The sequence below is a fragment of the Myiozetetes cayanensis genome, unplaced genomic scaffold (assembly GCF_022539395.1).
Source record: "Myiozetetes cayanensis isolate MyiCay16 unplaced genomic scaffold, myiCay2020 scf12, whole genome shotgun sequence".
Taxonomy (NCBI): Eukaryota; Metazoa; Chordata; class Aves; order Passeriformes; family Tyrannidae; genus Myiozetetes; species Myiozetetes cayanensis.
In genome coordinates this window covers 17,945,826-17,970,941 of record NW_026086826.1, presented here as the reverse complement: position 1 = coordinate 17,970,941, position 25,116 = coordinate 17,945,826, and the positions used below count along the sequence as shown (strand labels likewise).

At 37.8% G+C, this 25,116-nt stretch overlaps 1 protein-coding gene across 1 annotated transcript in view; it reads left to right on the top strand.

Annotated features, from left to right (window-relative positions):
• Positions 1-25,116, top strand: part of DPYD (dihydropyrimidine dehydrogenase) — a 334,066-nt gene that overhangs the window by 245,411 nt on the left and 63,539 nt on the right. The window contains exon 18 of the mRNA XM_050307196.1: positions 792-911. Within this exon, the coding sequence (XP_050163153.1) occupies positions 792-911 (120 nt within the window). The remainder of the gene's footprint in view (positions 1-791; positions 912-25,116) is intronic.

Sequence of the window (25,116 nt, the reverse complement as noted above, 5' to 3'; positions counted from 1 at the left end):
AATAACATGTAACAACAGAAACTAATATGAAAATTGTTTGTTTGATCTGTTTAGAATAAGCACAATGATCAAAGGTCCATGAATCTAGAATATAGCAATATATGAAGAGAACCATGTTTGACTGTTATCAGTAAATTGTATATGTTTGTATGTGTTTGCCTGAATCCTCTTACTTCTGTCATATTTATGTTTACCATACCACTGTAAATTCCCCTATTCCTATATTTAGTAGTGAAAATTATGTGTGTGTCCTGAGAAAACAAAAATATACCATTGAAAGTGTGTATTTTTTTTTCTTTAGAGCTTAAAGTACAATGTGAGAGGAAGTAAGTTTGCAAGTAGGTACATTAATCTGTCACTTAGAACCGTGGTCATTGTTTCTCTGTCACAGTGTCTTGCTGCTCAGAAGCTTGCAGGAGGTGGCCCCTGTCCTGGGGTACCTTCAGGTGATGAACAAGCACTGTAATAGGTTCTGTCCCACACAGCTGAACAGCAGAGATCTGCCTGTCAGCCCCAGGGTTTTGCACATACTGTCTTATAGCCCTTACAGCTCTTTCAACTGATACAGCCTGCCTTGAAGCTAATGCTAAATTTGTCAGCCCAGGATTGGTCTTAAGGACCTTTTTGCGCATCCCCTTGCAATTTGTTGCATTTACCCTTCAGCTCTTTATTTGAATTCCTAGTTATTTCGGAGTTTCACAGGTTGTATTATTCACAGGTTGTTGTATTTTTTCCTCTCTTGTTCTTATACACTTGATTTAACAAAAAGTGACTGACCTTTTCTTTCACAGGTGGCGCAGATGGTGTTACAGCCACCAACACTGTGTCAGGACTGATGGGACTGAAAGCAGACAGCACACCTTGGCCAGCAGTTGGTAGAGGACTGAGGACCACATATGGTGGGATGTCAGGTAGGTGTTGCCCTTTTTGATGCGTGGTACTTCCTTGGAGGCTTTCAAAACATCAGGAGGTCCTTGTAGTGGGCTAGAATATCATGTCTGCAGTCACACCGAGTCCTTAAAGCTCACTGCTGGTCAATGTTTCTAAGTCATGACAGATGGAACAGATTAAGTGTGAAGGCTCTTGGGTTGCCCTTTCCTTAATGGTAAAGCGCTGCATCAGAATACTGTGATAGGGTCACTGGAGAGGGAAGGAAATCTCTTCCCTCGTGACCCTCGATTTTCCTCAAATTTTTCATCCTGTCACAATTGTCAGGCCCCACGTTAGACAGAGGCTAATAAAAGGGCATCGCAAGGGGAAATATCAACAATCCAAATGCAGTGTATGTTTCATAGCCTGATCTCCAGCCTTTCTCCCTCCTTCCCACTGAGTGCACCTCTTCCAGGGGTGTTATTTCCTCCTCTTCACACTGTGGTAAAAATGATAGACAGTACTGCGCAAATATATGCATGTTTTTGTAACCTATTCCTCAAAATATACAAGAATATCTTGTGTAGGCCATACTTTCAAGTCCTGCTTCACAGTTTAATTTTCAAACCAGCAGCAAAACTTTTACACTCCAGTTCAGTGCCTGTGCACACTAATGTATTAATCTATTGACCCTGTGCGCTCTGTTGCTGTGACAACACGAACTTGGCCCTGCAAAGACAATGCTGTGAGCTTCTTGACTTTACTGGTATGGAGATTAGTCTCCTTGGTGATAGAGGTAGCAGTAAATATACATAACAGAAGTAATAGCGTCCTCCTTATTGAGTCAAATGCTATTCTATCAGACTTATCTCCTACCTCACCCCAAAAACGTAATCAAGGGGACTGGACAGGCAAAAGTGTTCTTTATTTTATGTGACTAGTGTTACCCTTGGAGAAACATAAGAAATGTAGCAAAAGATAACTTTAAAATGAACTTTAATTCAGATTAGTGTATTCAGTGACAAATTGGGTTATTGCCTTAGATAACTACTTGGAATTTGAAATTTTTTAGAGAATGCTGAAAAGTAAGAAAGAGATAACAATCAGAAAAAATCGTTATGCCTATCGCATAATGATTACTTCACAGTGACAGTCCAATAAGATGTTATATTTTAATATTATGCAAAATGTGAGGAAGAGGGGAACAAGAAGAGAACAGCTACAGCCCATTTCAATTTCTCTAGCCTGCCATGTTGACAGGAAAAGAATAAAGGAGGTCACAGTGGGTGCTGTGCATTAAAAATTAATAAAAGAACTATTGCAGTAGTATTTTATATAAGTAACACCATTCACATTTTCTCATTTAAGTTGCAATTTCTGAATATTCCTTCCTACCATAAGTCTGCCTAATAAAATCTATAAAATGACTGCATTATGAAAAGCGTGTCTCTTATGTCACAAATTTGAAACACGTATGCAGCGTAAATTACAGGGGCACCTGCATGCTCAGCTATAAGTGAGGATGTACCAGCATTTCTCTGGTTTATTTACTAAGTGGACCTAAAGGAAAGTTCTTTCTTTATTTTATTTATATATATGTGTGCATGTATGTATAAATTTATTTTTTTCCTGAACTTTTACATGTATGAGAGGAGAGAGAAAATGATATTTTAGAATGCACCATTACCTATTACGCAAATCTGGTTATTTAAAAATATGAAAAACACTGGAAGTGCTGTCAATTTACTATGTTTTGAAAGAACATAATGTAACAGACAAATATATAAACGTTTCTTGCTTAGTTGTCATCACTAGGTCCCAATCCCACAACTCCTTGCACAAAAGAAAGCCACAGAGCCAATAAAGTCAATTGGCTCACCAGCACGTTGTAGTATGTTCTGCTTGGTGGCCAGCTATAGCAGTATACAAATCTACAAAAGTAGGAAAGCAGTTTTAAATCAAGAGAGCTAGCATGCTTACAAAAAGTGGGAGAGCGTGTCATCTCATCTGAGCAAGGGACAGCGTGGCCGTACTTCTGTTCCCAGCCGTGCCATGGCTGAGACGCGTGGCCTGCAGCCAGACACTTGACCTTTCTGTGCTTTATTTCTCCTGTCTGTGGAATGGCAGTAACACCACTTACATGCCTACAGGCTTGTTGGGAAGTGCTCTGTGGTCTTGGCATGAAAGACGCTTCGTAGCGTAATGTATTGGGTTTCTATTTTGATGTGCATAAACTTCTTGTTTTATTTTATTATCTGGTAGAGTCAGTAAGTTTTTGTTGTTTTTTTCAAATAATTCCTCTCAAGAGAGAATTAATTTTCGAGTGAAAGTCAGTGCTATTATAGAAACAATGTCTGGTTCATTTTCAGTGTGTTTTACCAAAGCACAGCTGGTTTATTGTGTTCTGTCATGCACAAACCTAGAGCAGAAACAGCGCATAGCCAAGCTGGGTTGGGCTTTCCAGATTTTTCCATGTGCACAAATTCTGGACTAGCAGTGATGCTCACATCAGTGGCACAGCAATACACTGAGTGAGGCAGGAGCCCCCAGCCTGCAGGGTGCCGCACTCGCAGTGCTGCGTGACTGTGGGTGGATGAGACGGGAGCTGGCCCCAGCCCTGTGGAGGTCTCAGCACACAGTCCCTGTAGTCAGGTGTGCTGGTGAGGTATGAAATGTACCTTGGCTCAGCACTGGTGACCTAGTATTGTCCAGCTGGAATGGAATTGCTTGCAGTGGAATATTTCTGGAGTGGTGGGTTAAACTGGACTTGCTTATCTTTTCCCCCTTCTTTTTGCACACAAATCATAGGATACTCCCTCTGCCCCCAGCAGCATTGCCTGACAGTTATAGGGTGTTCTGTCTGGAGGGGTGCTTGTGCTTCAGAGAGCAAAAATCCAAAACTGCAGCAGGGACACGCTCCTTCCTTGGTGTTGCATAGAGGCATCCCTTCCCAGCACTCTGCCTTTCCCTTTGCTCCCAAGAGCCTTGGTGGAGGTGCAGTGTGGCAGCCGTGGAGGTGCAGCAGGAGGTGGCACCCAGACACCAGATGAGCCACCCCAGCCCAGAACACCCTGAGACGACGCCACAGGCCAGCCCTTGTCTCTGTCCGCTGGCCTGTGGCAGTCACTGGGTTGTGTAGAAGGAAGTTGGTCTCTTAAAGGACCGACATTCTTCAGGAATTTATAAATTCACTGTGTCCACACATTTCATAGTACAGTGCAGGTTTTCTTCTCCACGTGTGTGCAAATTCCTCCAAGTTTGTTGAAGGTTTCTGGCAAAGCAAATAATAAAGATGTGGTAATGCCCTGGCCTAGCAGCAGCCTGATGTTTTGACATACAGGCTTCCCTGCCTTCCAGGGTTCAACAATGTGCTTCTACCTGGCCATGTACTGAAAAAATATGTTCTGTATAAAATTTTCCTTTGACCTCCTCTTCCCTCCTCTTCTTCTCTGCTTCATGCAGAAGCAGCTATATGCAGGAAGTTTGTCCTTCATTATTCTGCATAGGAGAGACATTGAAGCAGAATTTTTTTTTACAATTCCTTTAAAATTATAAATTACTGGTAGTTTCCTGTGCTTTGTCTAGTATACATAAAAATAATAATAATAAAAAAGTTTACTAACATCATTGACAAATCCTGAGATGTTTTAAAAATAGACCTATGTCTCTCTTTTTTATTAAAACATTTTATAAAAAACCCTTTTTTAAGAAAAAAGGAGAGACTTAATGAGATTACTTGAAACTCCCATTTAGTTTCAAGTTGTCACAGTCGGTGTTTTCTTGCCAGCCAGTAATCAAGCAGTGACCTTCCTGTTTTGATCTAATTTGATCAGCTGACAGTTGCTAAGCTGCAAGAGGCATCACTGTTTCCCCTGCCCTACCCTCCTGTTTCTTAGGTGGTTTTGACAGGGAAGGATCCCAGTATCCCAGGTGGATGTTTGACCACTAGACTGTAGGATTAGACTCTCTCTCTTCTCCACTTCCTTGCAAACATTGAATTATTAATACAAAGGGAAACAGCTCTCACAGGATACACACTCATACTAGCATAGCCTGCTGACCTGCACATGAGCCTGAACTGGGAGAGGCAGGTTTAAGTCCAGGTGTGAGCCCAGGTCCCCGCTCAGTTCCCTGGATTCCAAGTTTACCCTCCGACTATTTAACACTGTAAAATTTTTCAGGTTTTTCTTCTCCTTTTACCTCTATCTTGGTGCCAAAAATTTATTTGCATGAAAAATTTCACTTCAATTTTGACAAATTGTTGTTTTCTAAAGAAAAGTAATTTCCAGTTGGCACCAGGAAGCCTCAGATGAGCCCGAGGGCTATGGTAGCCCTGCAGATTCCTGTGGCCTCGTTACCTGAGAGGACATTGTGCTTACAGGATCCCAGTCTTCATCCATTTTTTTTAATAAATATACAGGAACTGCCCATTACTCAAAAAGTGGAAACATCCTAATGAAGTCTACAAAATATGGTTAAGGAAGTAATCCCTTATGATGAAGGAAAAATACTAAAATTAAGATATGATTTCCAAACTGTATAACTATCAAATGTGTTTGCAGGAATAGAGACATAGTTTGATTTCCATTAAGAAACTTTTACAATGGATCTAACAATTTTTCAAGTCTGAGACTGTAGAATACATGAGATTTTATCCTGCGTTCTTCCTATACACATGTAATGCAGAGTATTTGTTTCTTAATAAGAAGCTAATGCTGTAGTTTTTTTCCTCACAGGAAATAGTGACCTCTGGCTCTGAAAGATGTGTTTTAGTTTGTATAAATTATTCTGAAAATGCGTATTTTATAGATACCAGAATAAGATACCAGGTTTCCCAGAGAAATATTAATATACTGTCAGCAGCTGCGTGCTTCCCTAAGATTTCTTTCCTTTAAATGTATTTTAAAATAATAAAAAAAAGTTTTTATGAGCTTTCATACTGTGCTTCCATATTCCAGATGTGTTTTATAATATACATCACATTGCAGCACAATAAGATGTCTATTGCAGGCAAAATAGAGCAGAGCTTCTGTTTGAATTTCCATGGTTTTTTGTTCTTTGTCATCTGTTTGTTTCTTTGTTTTTGTCTGGAAGCCAAATCCTTAGGGGATAAATTTGTAAAACCATACACTGGACTTAGCAAAAAACTTAGGTTAAAAGCAAATCTCTCTACGATGCACTCACTGTGTATTCTTTCAATGCTTTGTTGTGAAAATATTGCAGTATTTTACAGTAGCAGTTCAAATACCTCATGTCTATGTGCTGATATTACTTTGTCCAATTATTACATTCTGTAGTATTTTAGCATTATTTGCACAAAAATATTGTACAGCATGTTTGAGAACGTGTGTTTGTATGTTTTCCAGAAAAAGAGAGACTCAGAAATCTGTGTGTTATAACTTCATAGCTGCCCACAAGGGATGTCAGAAGGAATATATCTAAATAGTTGATTTAGTCATTAAATGCAGGAATGTAGAATTGCTGGAAACCGAGGCATGTAATTTTAGTTACTTTTGAAGTAAGTTGGTGGAGCTGTGTGTTTTTACTAAAAACACCACTGTCCAACAGTAATTGTGACGTTTGAGGGAATGTTTTTCAGGAGTAAATTCATTAAATTAAAACATATATTGACATTATTAATAGAGGCATATATTCTAATCTGAAATGCATGAATTATATTGAAAAAGAAAAAGTTCAAGTCATAATAATAAGGGATGCCTTTTAATTTTAATTATATGACACATCATTAAAAGTGAAAAAAACAACCAAGAGCATTCACTTTCCTAATCATAGTTCTGTCAGTGACAGTGCAGTGTGGATTTTGGTCAATAGAAATGAATGAAAAGCAGCCCATCACTGGAAACAAAACAAAATGTATGTATGCATAAGCACTTCTGTTTAGTATAAATATTTACTGAGAGTTAAAGACTATTTACATTAACATATATTTATAAAACAGTGTGGAAAGGGGTGAAAAACAAATATATGCCGTAGTACAATTTTAATTTTGTTTTATTATTCCTGTTCAATGTAGCTCAGCCATTAAAAGCCCTTATTTGCATATATTATGTCAGGATTCACAAAGAGTCCTCTGTTTTCCGTCGTGTCCTTGCAGCAGTCTGATTTCTCTTAGTGTACTGCCGTCACTGGTCTGTGCAGGAGAGATCAGAGCCCTAATAATAGATTTTTGACAGGGAGCTTGCCTGCTACCTGCCCTACACAAATCCTCACTGTTCATGTTTGCTTCATGGCAACAAAGCAGACAGAAGGAAAATGCCAAGTGCTGAGTTTGAGGTACAGCCCTGCCATAGCTTGACATTTCAGCAGAATAGCAGTTTATGAGATGCATAATTTTTCATCTGGGACTCAGCTGCCATTTTCATAGAAGCTTGCAGCTCATCGACTGACTGGAAGTAGGGCAAAGGTTTACAGCATAGATCAAGGTCTATGTCCTTCCCATAGCTATTTAAAAATAAGTATTATTCTCCAGATAAGGTCAGAGAACTAAGGATATTTTTTCCACTTTTAATATTTTTTAGCCAATTTCATTCCCACAAAGAAAACACTTTACACTTTTACCACAGGTGCCATTTGTAGTCGATTAAAAATGATCATAATTGATTTAATTCAGCAAAAGATTAAATGAGTCCTGGTAAAAGAACGAAGGAGGAGTCTTGTCACAGATCATTTGAACAAAGCTGTGTTTTCACCTCCTTTTACTTTGAAAAAGATCATTCCAAGCTTGAAATGAATGAAAAGTCTTTACTCCTTAAATGTAATTGGCTTGTGGTTTATTATTGTTATATACTGGATTTAAATTTTCACATTCATGCACATGTACTTAGGAAACAAATGCAGTGTAGGTACATGTAAGTGAGTGTTTAATTTAGAATTACACATCTTTGTGAGCTTCAGTAACAGTTCACCATGTCAGAGCCTCGTATAGAACAATGGTACAGTACATTGGATTAATTAAAGAAACCTTGCAGAGAACTGAATTCTCAGTATGTCAAGATTTCAATTTTATGTTAAATATTTTCTAAAGGCCAGACCCTTAAATCTCAGGGGCTGTACCAAGCAGTGAGCTGTGAATTTAACCATAGGCTAACTGCTAATGATAAGGAAAAGAGTCCAAGTTGAGGCAGCTGTAATACAGTCATTGGATTAGGCTATCAATCACTCGGTTCCCTGAGGAACAGGCAAAGACGACAAAACAGTGAAAAGGGAAATTAGGAAGGGAGGGCATGACTAGAATGAGATTCTTCACCAAATGTATCTGTTAGTTGGCTGAATCCCTCAAGCATCAGACAGAAATGTCCAGCATTGCTCTCAGACTAAAAGCCAAGTGTTTGTTCCAAAGTCGTAGAAAACCATCAAATCATCATTAACTGTTGCTGGTCTGTGCAGGATTTTAGAAATGCAGTTGGCTATATTCTCCTGTTTTAGTAGCCTGTAATTGGGTTAATCTCTAAACTTCTGCTATTGGACACTTTGGATTTACTGTTTCCATCAAAGCTCATGTAGAATATGTACCGTTGAAATAATTAATTTCACAGATGAGTGGGGGTTTTTAATAAATAGATAACTGTTAAGCTATCGAGTCTTACTCATGGCAACCAAAGGTGCGTGTCAGAAGGTGATTCAGATAAAATCATAAATTCTTCTCAGACATGATATGGTAAAAATAAGAGATAATGATTTTGGCCTAGGTTGCCCAAGCATGAGTGGAAGAATGTGCAGTTTTATTCTGGGTGCAGGAAGATAAAATGGGAAATCTGTTCAAATAGTGGTATGGATTAACACGATTCAGTAATGAGTGCTCTCATAGTTAGCATCTTGGAGCCATAGTCTGATTAACGAAAAATGAAAATGAATCTAGAAGGTAAAAGATACGTCAGAGCATTTCAAAGCAGTTTGGTGGAGCAGGGTCTCTTATTTAAACCTGCTTACAGTAATGGGTATAACTCGATGTACCACAGGCAAAGTATTACCTGATAAGGAGATGTAAGTCAGTCAAGAATGGAAAAGTTTTCCTTCTGGTAATATCAGCAAGATTGAACCATTGGTGCTGTCTTTGTCAGCATCAGTTCACTGTCTTCCTGTGTCTGTCAGGTCTGTGGGAAAGGTATCTCTTTCTCCTATAGTCACCTTTTCTAATTTTAAGGAAATGCTCACAAAAAAATCCCAGAATATTTTTGTGTTGTGTCTTTTGGAGATTATTGTGTTGAAAACCAATATATATCTGTCATAAGAAAATTACTACAATTAATTTTGGAGGACATTTAAATATAACTACTTCAATTATCTTATAAATTATTTATTTGAGAGATACTTGGCATTTAAGTACTTTTCAGTTTATTCTAACACAGGAATGAAAATACTATCACGAATTTCAAATAGACGTTAATTAAAATAATAAAAGTTGAGAAAAGCTGTGGTGAAGTTTACTGCCAGGTTTCTTTTCCATTAAGTCTCAGCAGCTCTCTCAATCTGATTTTGCTCACCTTTCTTCTGGATAATCATGGTGAAGTCAAATGTCTTTTGACTTTGAAATGCAGCTGGAGTGAGGTCTAAAGACTGTGGTGGCATGCAATATGACTCTCCAGCTGCTCAGTGACTGGTTAGAAGAGTCACTCTGTCACTGAGCAGTCTCTGGCGATCGCTCAAGTTAGAGTTGGACCAAGTGGATAAGCGCAGAGGAAAGACGTGACAAAGGCAATACAGTCCCAATTCATGTGAATACATGTCAGTGTTACAAGCTCCCTGTTGTTGATCGTTCATGGCCCATAATTGTCCTTTCTGCTGACTTGTTATTCCGTAGCTGAAGCAACAGCAGGGCTTGTGGAATGAGTGGTACTTGAGTGTGATCAATGAGGCAACTGTCTTCTGTGGAAATTATGAACTGTACTTGTCACTCAGAGCAGAAGTTCTGATTATAATTCTTCCCCCCAAAAAACAAGAATCTAGCATAGTTTGTAAACAATTCTGGTTAACAGTTGTATCAGCAGAGGTTAAAACCCCTGAGTTTGACCTGGTAAGTCTTAAGCATGCTTATTTTTTTCTATATCTTACTTTGCATTTTAATTTGCTCTGGTCACCAAGTGGTATATATTGTCTGTAGAGCCCATGTATATCTAGTGGAGAACATATTCTCATCTTAATTGAAGAAACATCTTTTTACATTTAAAAAAAAAAAAAATTGCAACACACTTACACATCAAAATATGAGCTAACAAATAAATAGAAAAATTACTTCTTATTTAACATTTACTATCCTGGAGCTTTCTCCTGTTCTTCCTTCTCTCTGTGGGACATCTGTGCTTGCAGGATAGACCAACTAACTACTGTTTTCTGTCATCACTGTGGGGATATTACCACTGCTGACAAAACACCCCAACTTCTGTATTGCATGCTAGCTCCTCCATCTGTTTCAGTAGTTTTGGTAACCCTAATGGTTTAGGTACCTCTGTGAGGATGTTGGGGCTCTTCTTCTCACTACCTACAAAACACTAGATTGATATGTTTTAGAAATGGGTCAAAAAGTGGCTTGAAGAGAGTTCAAATTGCATGAAAGTGTGCTTTCTGTGATTAATCCTGTTGTAAGATATTTTGACAATCAGATATGGGCGTTTATTAAAAAAAAAAAAAAAAATCCTTGGAACAACTTTAAACCTGAGGCATTGGCTTACACCTGGCAGCACCAAAAGGATGTACTTATGCCATTACTGCTGCTGTCCCACTTCCATGTAGGAGTAGCCTTTAAAAATTCTACCAGTGGTTAGCTATGATTTATTATGAACCCACAGGGAATACATCTTTATTCACCTAAATCCTGCTAGCATTCTGTATTTTTTAGTGTCCTGCTCGAATAAGGAATAAATCGTAATGCCAACTTCACACATAAAATACAGAAGACAAAAGAGAGATTTGTTTAACTGGGTAGATCCTGGATTTGTATTTCACTGGGCATCACATTTGGTGAATTATTGCCAGAAGCATTTATAAAAGTACTTCACAACCATCAGAATATTTTTTTTATCTTTCAGAAGAATGCATCTAATGTATAGTAGTCAGCTAAGGGATCTGCATTTTAGTGTGCTTTTTCATGCAAGCACACCATTGTATAGAATGAGCTATACAAATTTCCTGCTGTACATCCCACAAGATGTACAAACATATACAAAATCTTTTAGGGAACGTGCTGTAGGAATTGAGTTTTCCAGTTTATGATCCATTTGCAGTTTCTGCATTGTTGGGTAATTGAAATTGTCTGCCCTATTAGCATGCACTGTACAACCCTCTTTACTAAGTTCTATTTAAATCCCAAAAGACACTCGTAGTCAGGGATTGAGCCACTGTTATTTGGGTTAAGTGAGAGCCGAGGGAGAACTGTTGAGCACAGTGTCCCACTGTTGCAGAGTGAGAAATATACTGAAGATATATAGAGAGGGTGTTTTTAATGACATGAGGTCTGTCCATAGAATATGTGGTACCACGCTTGACTCAGCATTGAGGTAAGACTGATACTGTGAAGAACTTTGTTACTGGCAGCTCAAAACGAGGAGAAAGCTGAGGGGGTTTCTGCAAGCAGTCCTGTCGATGGCACAGTTAACTGTGTTATGCTTGTGTCTGTCCATTCATAAATGTTTCATAGTCCTATTGAGTGACCTGTTGGTTTTTGAAAGAATATGTGATTACTCCGGTCCATATTTTGGCTGGGCTGAGCTCATCTTGCTTCATGTCAGTTATCACTGTGCTTACACTGTTAAGACCATGTCAGCAGCCCGTCTATTTGAATACCCAAATATTGGCAATATTTTCACCAATTTGTGCATATGTGCCCATTCAAGAGCTGCTTAGCTTTTAATAATGAGTACTTAGAGAAATCTTCTCATTCTAGGCCCTGATAAACTGTGCACATCAGGAGAACTTGCAGAGAAGGTATTGCCAAACAATGCTTTAATATTCTGAGGTTTTTTTGGTATAAATTGAGCAGCTTCTTCTGAACTTATTGAAGGTGGGATTTGAAGAATTCAGACCTCTAAAGAGGATCTAGTGGCAACTTGTTTTCCTCAAGAAATATTTTGGAGAAGTCTGGTATGTGGTACATTCTGGTTTATTGGTACAATGGAGAGATTGCTTGCATCTTTGTTGTTTATAAAAGCACTGTAGAGGATCAGTTCTTAGCAGGTATCCAGAGAGGAGGTAAACCCTGCCAAAGGCAGGGAAGTCACCTGAAGACTTGATCCATCTTGTTGAGGGGAATTTTAGGATGGAGTTCTCTCCTACATGGGACTGGCACACAGAATTATTTCTAATGTGTTTCTTTTTCTTTTTTTCAGCTTACTGTTTACATCTCTGAGGACATCCTTAGCTTACTGTTAAAAGTCAGATAGTGTGGAGCGGTAAAAGGGTCTTAAAAAAAAAAAAATCACTGTCACACTCTCTTTTCGAAACTTAGGCTTCTTCCACTGCTGTTTCCAAGGTTGTTTTCTATTTCTTTCTGTTTCTTATAAATGTGATTCACTGATCTAAAGGCTTGCTGGGCACAGAAGGTGGGCAGCAGTGGTGCTCTCTTCTGCTAATGCTACCTACATTGCCTTCCTAAGCTGCCGTTACTTCCACAATAGATCTGTGTCCAAGATTCCTCTGGGATTGTCCCATGAGGGGCCAAGGACATGTGAAGATGCATACAGCAGATGTGAGCAGATGTGCTAACCAAGTACAGCTGAGGGTCAGGCACTTGTAGGAGACTCTAAGCTTCTACCTCATCACTGTAAGAAGCCAGGCATTCTCAGAGGTGGCTTCCTTTCTCACTCCATTGATTGCATCAGAAATTGGAGGTTAGTGTATTCATTGCATAGGTACTAGTGTTAAATGCCTAAGACAGTGTGTGCCTACATTTTGTGCAGAAATTCCAGTGGTTAGGCAAGTAAATGATGTAGGTTTTAGCGGTGCAGCTGAGATTTCTCCTTTTGAAAACACGGGTGTGTTTTATTTTATCTCAGTCCATTTTGTAATCTGATGTCACAGGAGCAAGTGATATTTTTAAGCTTGACATTAAAATAACTTCCAATCAGTTGATGTAAAGCATCTGGTGTTTTTTTGTGTTTTAATAAACCCTAATAACAGCATTGCAATGCCTTAATACTGTTTCTCATATTCTTGTTACAGTAGGTATATGACACACATCTTCTGGTGTAAAAAGCTCAAAACAAATTTCAGCAATTTAATCTCAGTGTTAGAAAAAGGATCACAGCAGCTGCTATAGTATTTTATATTTATGCTAGTTTTTGTAAAGATTCATGACATGCTCCCTGGGAGCTAAATATTGACAAGCATGCTTTGGCAAGCAAGATCAAGCTTGGTGAGTTAGCACAGCTCAAGTCTCTGCATTGACATGGTAACCCAAGTCTGAAAACTATTATCCTACACCATTTATTTTGGCTTTATAGGTGATACTGTCCACTTGAATTAGGGATTTCTGCTGCATTTTTAATACTGTAACTGTGGATTCATATTTGATTTAAGACCGCAATATATGCAAGGTTCGTTGTACATCTGTGTTTGACATCTTCAGTACTGTATTGTGTATAGAATCACAAATGACAGAATAAAACCTTTGTGATTTCAAACCTACAAGCCAGAATTAAACACTGAGTATAAAATAATTTTAAAATCACATTTTTCTTTTAAACTGTAAAACACACCATGTCCTAAAACTGTGAGTCTGTGAAAGCTATTGATCAAAAGTGAAGTTTGGACATGTATTCATTATGGGAAGTAATTTAGGAGATTCGTTTTTATTTGTGTTCTGTAGGTAAAAAGAAAAATCCACTTCTTTACTAATTGTAAGTGCACTGTGTTTGTAACACTTGCAGTTTACTTTTTGAATTTCTGAGTAAAGAACTTAAGCCTATTTGGGCTTCTAGTAAATTTGGCATATACACTAAATTGATTACCAGATGCATTGTGCAACATATGGCATTGTACAGCCTTTGTGTGCTTCATAGTATTTTCTTAAATTACCAGCATTTGTTTTGATTCCAAAAATGCACTTGTCTCGGCTCTCTAGTGCTTTGGACTTAAATGCTGGCTTTTCAGTGCTGAACAGATGTGCTTGGGTTTCACATGGAACATTTATGCTTTTGTGAGTCTTCCTCTTTGAGTTTTCCATACACAGCATTATGTCAGTGATGGCTCATGCAAATTGGGTATCTTCATTTTCATATATACATTGATTGAGTAAAATAACCTTCAGAATTTCTAATAATTCTGCATGACCAAGAAAAACAAGGAAGCAAACCACTTTTCCCAGAGATACTGCCCTCAGTATAAATCAATTCTCTCAGTATGTTTTATTTTAGGTTAGAGAGAAGCAGGAAGGAAAGAGAACATGATTCCTTTATGGGTGACAACAACAGTCAACAACAGTCCTGTGTGCTGCTGTGAACACCCATACTCCCATGCTTGAGGCTGTGGTGTGAATGGGCATAACAATTCATCCATGAAAACACACCAAATAAGGTGCTTGGGACATTAGTATGTAATTTACTTCTAGGAGGAGACTGCTTGAGTTGTTTTACAAAGCATACTTCTAAAAAGGTATCCTTTAAATTACAAATAGTTTTAGAGAAATGGGTAATAGGACATTCTGGGACAAGGGACGAGGGATTTGTGACCAGGAGGGCCAACTCTTGCCTATTCTGCTCAGGTGGAATTACTCTACTGACACAGATTTCCAGGCCTTGCCTTGCACTCTTTTCTCTTCTGGGAGAGAAGAATATTATACCTTTTAGAGCAAATGGTTTTCCTCTCCTAGGAAAGCACTGTGTAAGTGCCAAATACTGCTGGTGTGTGTTTAGCAGCAGCAGTGTGTGTTCTGATCAGTATTTTAAAATCAACAAATACTTTGTGAGCCCCTGGCTTTCTGTTAATTGGCCTTTACTTTGATCACTTAAGACCAACAAATGCAGTTTAGAAGTTGTGCTGCTACCATTTTTCTTCAGTGGAAGCTGAGGGGATGAGTAAGTACATAAATTAAGTCCCTTGCTCACCTTCTGAGCTGCCCTCATTGGATAACAATTAAAGTGATCTGACAGAGCAATGCACTAAATTCCCTTACATCCCCTTATGTTGCTCTGAATACATCAAACAAATGATTATTTAGGCCTATTAATGCTGTTATTTTTTATTAATGCAGAAAACAGAATTATGGTGTAGGTGTATAATTTCTTCTTGAAATCAGCACTGAGTTGTGTCACAAGCAGGACTGATATAACCATGTTTTAATTACCAACCCTCAATTATATATCCAGAGCTAGTAAAGGCCTCCACAAATAAGGTTTGTATTTCCTCTATGCCACAAATAGTTTACACAGCATGGAAAAGCTATTGTTTTGCTTTCCATTGAGGCACTGACTCTTCAGCTCTCTGTACATTCTCAGCTAAATAAATGGCATGAAATTTCCTGTAATGGTGAAGGTTGTTTAAAAGAAGGAAAAGAAGAAAAAGCTTTTCATTAAAATTGTCATCTGTGCGCAGTCAAGGCCTCAGCTAAAGCCAAGGTATCAGCTCTCTGTTGGAGTAGGAGGGCCCTTTTTATTTATGGAAATCTAAGTATTATCATATAAATTTTGTTACAAGAATCACAGAATCAGAGAATATGCTGAGCTGTACAGGATCCACAAGGACCATCGAGTCCAACTGTTAGCCCAGCACAGAACCATCCGCAAGAGTTACTGCCTGAGAGTATCATTCAAATGCTTCTTGAACTCTGTCAGGTTTGGTGCTGTGACCTCTTCCCTGGGGACTCTGTTCCAGTGCCCAACCACCCTCTGGGTGAAGAACCTTTTTCTAATATTTATCCTAAAAAAATACCAAAGTGTAGAGAACTAAATATTTAGAAGCTTATATGCCTATGAAACCATAATTATAAGAAAGTATTCTCGTGTAATGAGCACTGCATGTCTGTAATACAGTGTTTTAATGTCTACAGTAGTTGTTAGCTGAATATTTCTATTATTACCACTCTGTGAGCAATTGTTATTCTTGAAACTGGTAGATATTTAGGAATACAAGCGCTTTTATTACGTGTTGCCAACTTCTGAGGACCAATCTGATAACCTGCAGTGCCTTCAAAGGAGTGATGATATCTCCACTTTCTGGAACTAATCACATCTGAAGAAAGTGAAATGGTGAAAACATTGTGGTTTTTTTCTGGAAAACTTTCATTGCATTGTAGGCTAATCTGCTACAAAACGATTTTAGTGTTTTATCTGCCAAAGGTGACAAGAAGGGAAGATAATTTTACAGGAAGAGAAATGTTTGAATATAGGCAACCAGCACTGTGCACTGGCTTGGCTCGAGGCAGTGAATTTATTTGTGAGTTGATGAAACTGGGGTCTCAATTTTTCATTGTCTGGGTGCAAAACAGTCTTGTGATAGGGTATGCTGGTTGCACATTCTCCACTAACCTTTCATTAGTTTATTTTGTGGATTTGTGCTCTGTCCAGACCAGCAAACAGATCTGCAATTTCAGGGAAGAAAAAGTACAAGAAAAAGAGAAGAGAACCCCCCACCAAGTGTTTATCTTCTTAAGGCCACACTGTCTTGTTAGGGCCTAGACAATCTCTAATCATGCTTTTAAAGTTTTTCAAAGCAGGAAAGCTGTAAGAAAACATTACAGGGAAGTTGGTGGTAAATACTGCTCAGAGAGAACTCAAGATCTATGGAGGTTTTTTGCATATTTTGGGCCTTATTTAAATTTCTTTATCTTCATCCTGCCACTGTCCCTTAGAGACTGATCTATAAAGGCATAGTGCCCTCTGGCTCCAGTGGGAACTACCAAAAAATGGGAACTTCTTGTGCTTTCCTCCCAAAATAAAGCAGAGAAAGAAACTGATGGTGGCTTAACACTGGCATATAATGTAATGTCTGAACTTGGCTTGTAGGAGCAAGTTCAGATGCTGATGCTAATCTAAATACACCAACATGAAGCTCCCAATGACTATATTTTTACTTTAGAGACCACCTTAAAGTTGGAAAACTGCTTCTCCAAAGACCCTTCAGGTTCCCTATTAAAATCAATAAGGCAGGTCTTGGGAGCTGAAGAATCCTTCCAAGGAACTGTTTTCAGCAGGATAAAGTGAGAACCCAGATGTTCTCTAACTCACAATTTGATCACCAGATTATAACTGGCCCTGCAAAAATCACATCCCATCCAGCCTTCGGTATGAACAGCTCTAGTTTTTGCTCTTGTTCACATGAATATTGGTCTGCCCAGATGCTTTTGTGTCAAACTCCAAAATAGCAAACTGAAATTGTCAAAAGCCCCCATGCTTTGCTTCTTTTCCCAACCCTACTCTGGTAGCAGCAGCTTGCTTTCCAAATATCTCAACAGACTCTGGTATTGCCCTTCTTTCCAAATGATGATGCAGCCCACCAACTTACAGACACATGCAGATCCCCATGAACAGTCAAGATAGGTAGTTTCTATTTATTGCTGAGAGGAAAAAGTGTCAGAAAACTTCCTACTCATCCTATGGCAAGCAGAGTAGGGCTGTGTGCTTCAGCTACCTTAGGCAGAGCTATCAGTTCTCCTACTCTTGGTTGTGTGAGTCTTGAGAAATGGGAAGTGTTGAAATAAATGGCTATGATACACACAGTGTTGAAATAAACATTTATTTTAACACATTGTATGTGATGAGCCATTTATTTTAACACTTTTCACTTGAAGTGTTGAAATAACAGGTTTTATCAGGGGACGTGTCATCCACTGTTTTATGTATATGTGAATATGGAAATACATCTACTGAGTGTGCGTGTATATATATACTCACACAGATTATATGGATATGTAATAATAATATGGTAGTTTTATATGTAGGCATTATTGCACAGGCAAATACAGTGTTTTCTACTCAAGTGGAGTCGTTCATTTAACAAAAATTTGTGTTTGTGACATTGTATTTTTAATATATTTATGTATCTATAAATAGATATAAACATACTTCTACATTAAATTGTTTATTACTAGGTAGTAGCAATGGGATGAGATATATAAAATGGATAGATAAAATAAAATAGATAAGCCTCAAAATAGGACAAGGATGAGCTTGAGTTGTGTAGAGGGAGAAAGAGATACTTCATCTGAGCTTTCTAGTTATCTAGACTTGGTTACTACAGTTTGCGATACTTTAAGAAGTTCTGCTTCCCTTTCTGTAATGGACTTCTTAGGCAAGTGGTTATTAAACAGCACAAGGTACGCATCATGTTTTGTAAATATCTTGAAAAGTTGTTGTACTGCATTTTTCAGTTTCTTTTTTTTTTTTAAATATATCCCTCAGCAAGCACTTACTACTCTTCTAGTGTGTCCTTAGATGTACTAAATTGCCTTTTTGTGGTTAGAATTATCTGTGTGCTAAAGTACTGGGACAGACATGTAGACATACACACACATCCTGGTACCAGGGTCATGTTATCATGGCAGTTGTTGTTATGGAAGTTAAAACCATCTCAAACAAAGGTAGTGCTGCCGAGGGGCCAGGGGCCTGGCTGCCTTTGAACAAATCTGTAAGCTTCTGTGTAAATAGCCAGAAACATTTCCACTAGGCTTGGGTTAAACACCTCTGTCCCTGCACTGAAATAAATGGGCAGCGAGACCTACTGTGTCATAAAGTGAAGCGCTTACATCTTTTGAAGGGAAGAATTGCCCAGCAGAATTCAGCAGGCACTCATTTGCCCCCCTGTGATGGCTGCAGTGTTCTTCTCTGGTAACTGGGCCATATTTTGTAGGTGGGCTGTCGTTTGGCTGTTATGCTGGTCCTATTTGTGTGTCTTTTCCCTTGTATTATGCTGGGAGCATACCTTGGGTATTAGTGCTAGCTTTACTACCTTTTCACTACTGTTGTATTGGGTTTTGTTTTACTGGATTAGCATTAGCACTCTCTCAGTGTAAGGCAAGGTTTGTCGTGGCCGGGGGAGGAGTGCAGTGTGAAAGGTGCCAGACCTCCTTCAGCAGCACGGGATGCTCAGCTCCGCCGCACAGGAGCGGCTGACTCAGGCTCCGAGTCACAGTGGGGAGCAGGAGCGAAGCAGTCAAGGGAAAGAAAGGGCACACAGAGCCAACCCAAGAACACGTAAAGCGTGCTGTCAGACAATTTCCAGCTTCAAGTCAAACCAAAATAGAAAGCATGAGTGAAATTAAATAATGAACATTTGATAAATTGCAACAGAAAATGCTTTGCTTGGTTTCATGCTGATGACCAGAAGTATCGATTTTTAGTGAATCTGTAGTTTTCAGTGAGAGAATAGCTTTGTTAGGAAATGTTTAACCGCTTCTTGCAGCGCCCACAAAACAATTTGTATCTGTCCTCTCGATTTTTCCTACTGAAGTTTGATATGAGTGACAATTCCCCCAGGTCTTCCTGGATAAATAATATTTACAGATAAGGAAAATTTAATTTTCCCCTCTCTCTTACTCTGATTCTAGCCTTTTTTAATTGAGAGAAGTCTCTGATGACTACTAAACATTTATTGAATGAGAACTCTGGTGATTTTATGAACTTTCAGCTGAAAGAGCATAAATAATCATTCATATTAATTCAAAAATGGTAAAAATAAATCTGAAAAAAGACACTGATTTTTTTTTCTGTGATTATGGAAGTTCCACTTTTTTTTTCTATTTGGGTACTAATTTTTTTTAAAAGTAAATAGGAAGCAAAACAATTGCCTCTCTTTTCCAGTCACAGGTTGGGACTCAAATCCGTAGGTATCCCAGATGGAATCACATGAGAAGTAAGCTTTGAAATTAAAAGGAAGTGGGCAGTAGTTATAAGAGACACTATTAACACACTATTAGTTTGTCAAGATAGCCATGATATGCTGACAAAAATGCAGTTAGTTGATATGGTTTCAAGAGCCTGATATAGCAGACTTAGCTAGAAATTGTTTCAAATCTGCAGAATCATTACTTTATTCTAAAGTCTTATGGCAAAGTCTTGACTTCTCTGTAGTCAGTAGAACTGTTACCATTTATTTGGTAGTTTTGGTGTCCCTTCACAACTTATGAATGAAACATTAGGTAGCCATTGCTTTGAAGATGTAGGTTAACTGATGTAGAGACATCCCATAAAAGGAATATTCCCTCAAATGCTCCATTTGGTAGATGAATAACTACAGGTTTGGGTTGGAAATAGCCAGAGCCAGTGTAAATAGTACATTATTGCTAGTGATTTGGGCAGATGGTTATTAATGAGTAATAATAGACTGAAGGACTGACCAGCCAGGGAAATAGATAGGGAACAGTGAGAAGAGTCATCTCTGGATCCTGACAAGTGTTGGGCTGTCACCATTTAGCTGTGTCAAGGTCCATCTTGCACTTGCTTTTTGGGAACTCCCTATATTTTTTTAATACTCTAAATGTTGCGTGTCCCATTTGCAGACCTCACAACAGCTGTGGATAGTCTTTCTCTCTAAACACGTCTGTTCATTGGGTTTTTGTCTGCATATAAATGTATTCTCTGGTCATTTTGAAGGATGTGTCTGCTACACTGTTTCATTAAACTGCCGCGTTATCGGGTAATTGTTTAAACATAATGCCATAGCACTATCAAAAGGAAAGGTGAACTAATGGCATTTGCAAATGTCAGGGATTATCTTAACACTTTTATTATAGTTTATAAAAAGTAGGTTCAGGGCATTCCATAGCAATTATTTCCACAGAAATTGGTTATTTAAATAAATTGCTAATTATCTGGATATGACAGTATTGAAAACCCTGCTAATGAGTTATTTGATAAGTGTAGTTTATGGTGGCCACCTACAGGTGGGAGAGAGAAAAAACGTGTGGAATAATTTCAATCAGAAGGAATGCGATGCAAGTGGATTGTGTATAACCTACACGTTTCCCTGGACTGTTTGCAAATGCCAGTTATGTAAAGTACTTTGATCACCAGTATTAGGCAGAATATACATTATGCAGAAAATGTCTTAACAAAGGATTATGTTTTCTGGGTTTTTTTTCCAAATCCCCAAACTTTCGTTACCTGGTTACTTCCTGAAGCATTGGATGGATCATCTACAATGCCTAAACTTTTGCAGACCATTTTCCTTCTGTAGTGCTTTTCACCCAAGTTTGGTGTTTGCTATCATTGGCTTCTTTTGTCATTAGCTTTATTAATTTTAACAGTCAGGGAGATAACCTTGTCAGTTTTCTTCCAGGAAGGTATCTATAGAGGGAGGAAAAGGAATGTTGCTTGGATTTTGGGTGTTTGTATTTTTTAGCAGCATAGACTTAAGCAGTGATTTATTAATCAAAAATAATGTATCAGCTGTTTTTTCTTTGTAATATTTAGACTCATTGGTTTAAATTTCGCATTAAATTTGTAAAGAACTGCAGTGTAATATAATGTGAATTAAAAAATAATTTTGCTTTACAATGCACAGAATGGGGAGAATTATGACCCAAATTCATTTTTATTCCATCTAGTAACCATAGATACAAAAATGTGGGTTTAGGTGATCTACTATCCAAATATACAAGAGTTTGCTTTCCTTTAAAATCTGTTTCTCTTGTTGATGGAGAGTTTGATAAAGAACATTCAGACTTTTTGGACTGTCTGAAGATTCAGGCTCTGTATTATCAGTCTGAATTGATTCACTTCAGTTCTGTTAGCTGTTTTTTAATGGAACTGGATTATCTTTACTCAAAGGCCCCATTTAGAGAGCTGCTGCTTATATGTGTTGAAAACTTTGAACTATCACACTGGTCCAATATATTGCAAGTGAAAAGGTAGCCCAGTATGCAAGATTTCTGAGACTATTTTTTTCTCCCATTGGTGGATCAGTGGATCAAGGTGATCTGAATTGTTTCTGCTGGGAACTTCTAAAGCTACTGGGTTGCCTGAAGCTTAACACCAGGCTTCCTGAATAAGGCATTAAGTTTGGCTCTCAAGCCTCAACATAGTGAACATTTTTGGTGTTTAACAAGACTGAGTCCTCTGGGGACTCCAAGGATATATGAAATCATAATAAAACGTGTCTTCTGACATTGGTAAATGGTTTTTTACCCTTTAAAAAATAAACAGTCAAACAAATAAGCAGGTATAATGTCTTTCATGAGTTTATCATCAGCTTGCTATCCTCAGTAGTCAAGGGCCTCTCTCTGGGAGAGGTGATTGATTGATGTATGTTCTACTTCTCCTTCATGTTGTATTTCGCCTGTTGGATTGCTTTGACTGCAGTCCCTGATAGCCTGAAAAGTCTGACTTTTTATTAAAAATAAAATAAAGCTAAAGCTCTTTGTTTTAAGGCAAGAAAAAGTTCAGGGACTTCCACATTATACAGTATTTCACTATTTATAGCTTTATGTAGTAGCAAATATTTTTTCCATGATTCATGAGATTTGAAAGAGTAGTTTTCAGCTCAGAGTAGCATATCATCTTCATGAGGTATTTTTCTGTCTTTCATTTTTATATTTCACTCCCGTGCCTGAGATCTGCATAAATGGACTTTGTTTATTAAATCTCATTATTTTACAGCAAGGTAAGTGATAGCCACATCTCGCATCTGGTAGCAGCTGTAATGCTCCTATCAAGAGAGTACCATATCAGCAGTTTCCTCAGCTGCCGGTGCTTAACCAGTGGAATTACAGGTCCCAACGTGTCAAAGTATGTGGTAGATACTTATCTTTTAGTATGTGAGCTGTCTTTCAAATGTATGCTGGATTTGGACCTCAGCTTCTTAAATACCATAGGATTTATCAGACAACATTCTGCAAATTCCCTGTACTACTTACAGGTCTTTTAAAATTTGGGATTAAATCTCCTTTATTTCAACCTTTTAAAAACTCCTTCTCCACAGATCTCTATAATGGAATTTATTACCTTCCTGTGATGCTCATATGAAAATGCAAGAAAATAGAGACTGTAGGTCAAATCAAGTGTTCATTTGCCTTTTTTTTATTTACCTATTTAATAGCTTGACATCACTATTGTTTGGGTTTTTTTGTTTGTTTGGTTGGTTGTTGTTTTTTTTTTTTGCTTTACTCTGAAAGGTTGTTTCACCATTTCATTAGACAGTAGGATCTCTATTACAAGCAAGTCATATTGTATTCCAGCCCAGCAGCTTTTGTTACAAAGCTTCTGAACTGTTGATCAAAAAATGTATGGGAGAATGGCTGCACTTTGTGTTGTGCTTGTTCTGTATGCTGTAGACTAATTAAAAAAAAAAAAAAAAAAAAAGCTGGGATGAATGGTGACACTTGAGTCAACCCTCTGATTGTCATTACAGCCATTTATTTACTCTCATCAAAAGCACTCCTGAAATGTTTTTAAATTCATTTGGGTGAATTATAAATGAATGGAATACTTTTGCAATCATACCAATTTATCACTAATTTACTAATCACCAAATGTAAGTAATAACTCATATTATGAATATCAAGTTCAGCTAGTACTAAAAAGTACCTATGTTCCATAATAAATTCTAAGTCTCATTGCCATCTCTGCTACTTCATAAAATCACATACCTGATTTCTTTGGGCTGAATGAAGACCTTTTTGATTACCTGTTGTGCTGAAACCTTAAAAAACATGACATTGGCTCCTTTTCCTCTATTGACCAGTGTACAGAGACAGTCTTTTAAGTGAGAAGGTGGCTAATTTAATAATACTAAAGAAAGGAACAATTATATTCTGAAAATATTTTCTTGTGGAACTCTTTACTACAAGATATGATTAAGGTCAAGGGTCTATAAGGCTTTAAAACTGATTCAATGCAAATTCTAAAAGTTGCGTTGGGGTTAAAAGAGTATAAACATTCATGCCTCAAGGCAGATGTCAGGTTTTAACTCAAGCAGATTCGGAAGAAATTTCCCTCTAGCTACATGATTTCAGAGTTATTACTGCCTGTATTCTTTCACCTTTCTAAAAAAGAACTGCATCATCACAGTGAGATTCTGGAGCAATACAGCAAGTCTGATGCTTACTTTTAGCCTCAATTTCAAACACTGAATATTTGAAGAATTTCATGAACTACTGTTTCTCAATGAGATTGTTTTCAGTGGTTTTGAATGTGTAGTGTATGTTTTGGCCTGTATGCCTTCCAAAAAGTTTTATAAATAAATCCATCAGAGCAAACAGCATGGTTTCCATTTTTCTTCTTTTTTTCTCAAGCGTTTTTTTAAGACTGGACTATTAATTCTGTCAAAATATTTGCTCTTTGGACACTTAATAATCATCCTCTTTCAGAGCATCATTCTGTTCTTTTCAAACGTGTTACAAGTGATCTAGCTCAAATGATGGCAAATAGTCATTAGTGTCCTATGGAAAGTTACTGCTCAACTCCAGCTCCTTTTTTGTGATCTTTTTTGTTGTGGTCTTAGATTCTTTAAAGCAGTTTTAGTGAGATTTCAAATTTTTATTACTCAAGCTCTAGTCTTCATGAAAACACATTGATAGTGCCCTTGGGTTTGGCTGTCCATTTATCCACATGAAAATTTAGTTGCTGTTACCTAATGCAATACCAAGGGAGGGGTGGGGAAAGACCTGACAGGCACAGCCAGACAGTTCCTCTGGGAGTGATAATGTCCCGCCCTTCCAGTACTGTGTTGTTGTCCAATGATGACATCAAATTATCCTAGAGGTTCATTAAATTAAATAGGAATTGAATATTCTCTACAGAAATCCCAACTAGCCTAAAAAATAAGTAACTGAAAGTGTCAGCTATCTATCCTATCCATCATTTCATGAGCAGCATCTGTATTTTAAATACCTGCATAACATCAATAGGATGTAGCCATTGCAGACATATTGTATTGGGACTTTAATCATAATTCCTGTAAATATAGCAGGGAGTTGTCTGACTCAACCTCTATATACCATTTGAAATGCAAACTCAGTCTTGGAGATACTACCATAAATGAATATAGTTTTTTCTTTTGACTATTATGTTAATTGTTAAAGGGGACTTACATAAAGGATTATCTGAATTTACAAACATCCAGAGGGGAAAAAAATAAAATATGAAATTTCAATTGCAGTGAAATGGTGCTTTTAAACAACCTGTAGTTGGACATAAATAAATGAGGTTTTTGCTCTTACTTGGACAACATGTTTATCTATGTTCAAAAAATCAACTTGATTCTTCATGTAGAAACATAGAACTCTTAGTCTAGTGTACTGTATGGTAAAGTATTGCTTTCTGTCTCAGACATGTTAGTCTTTGTTTTGAACATCAGCTAAAA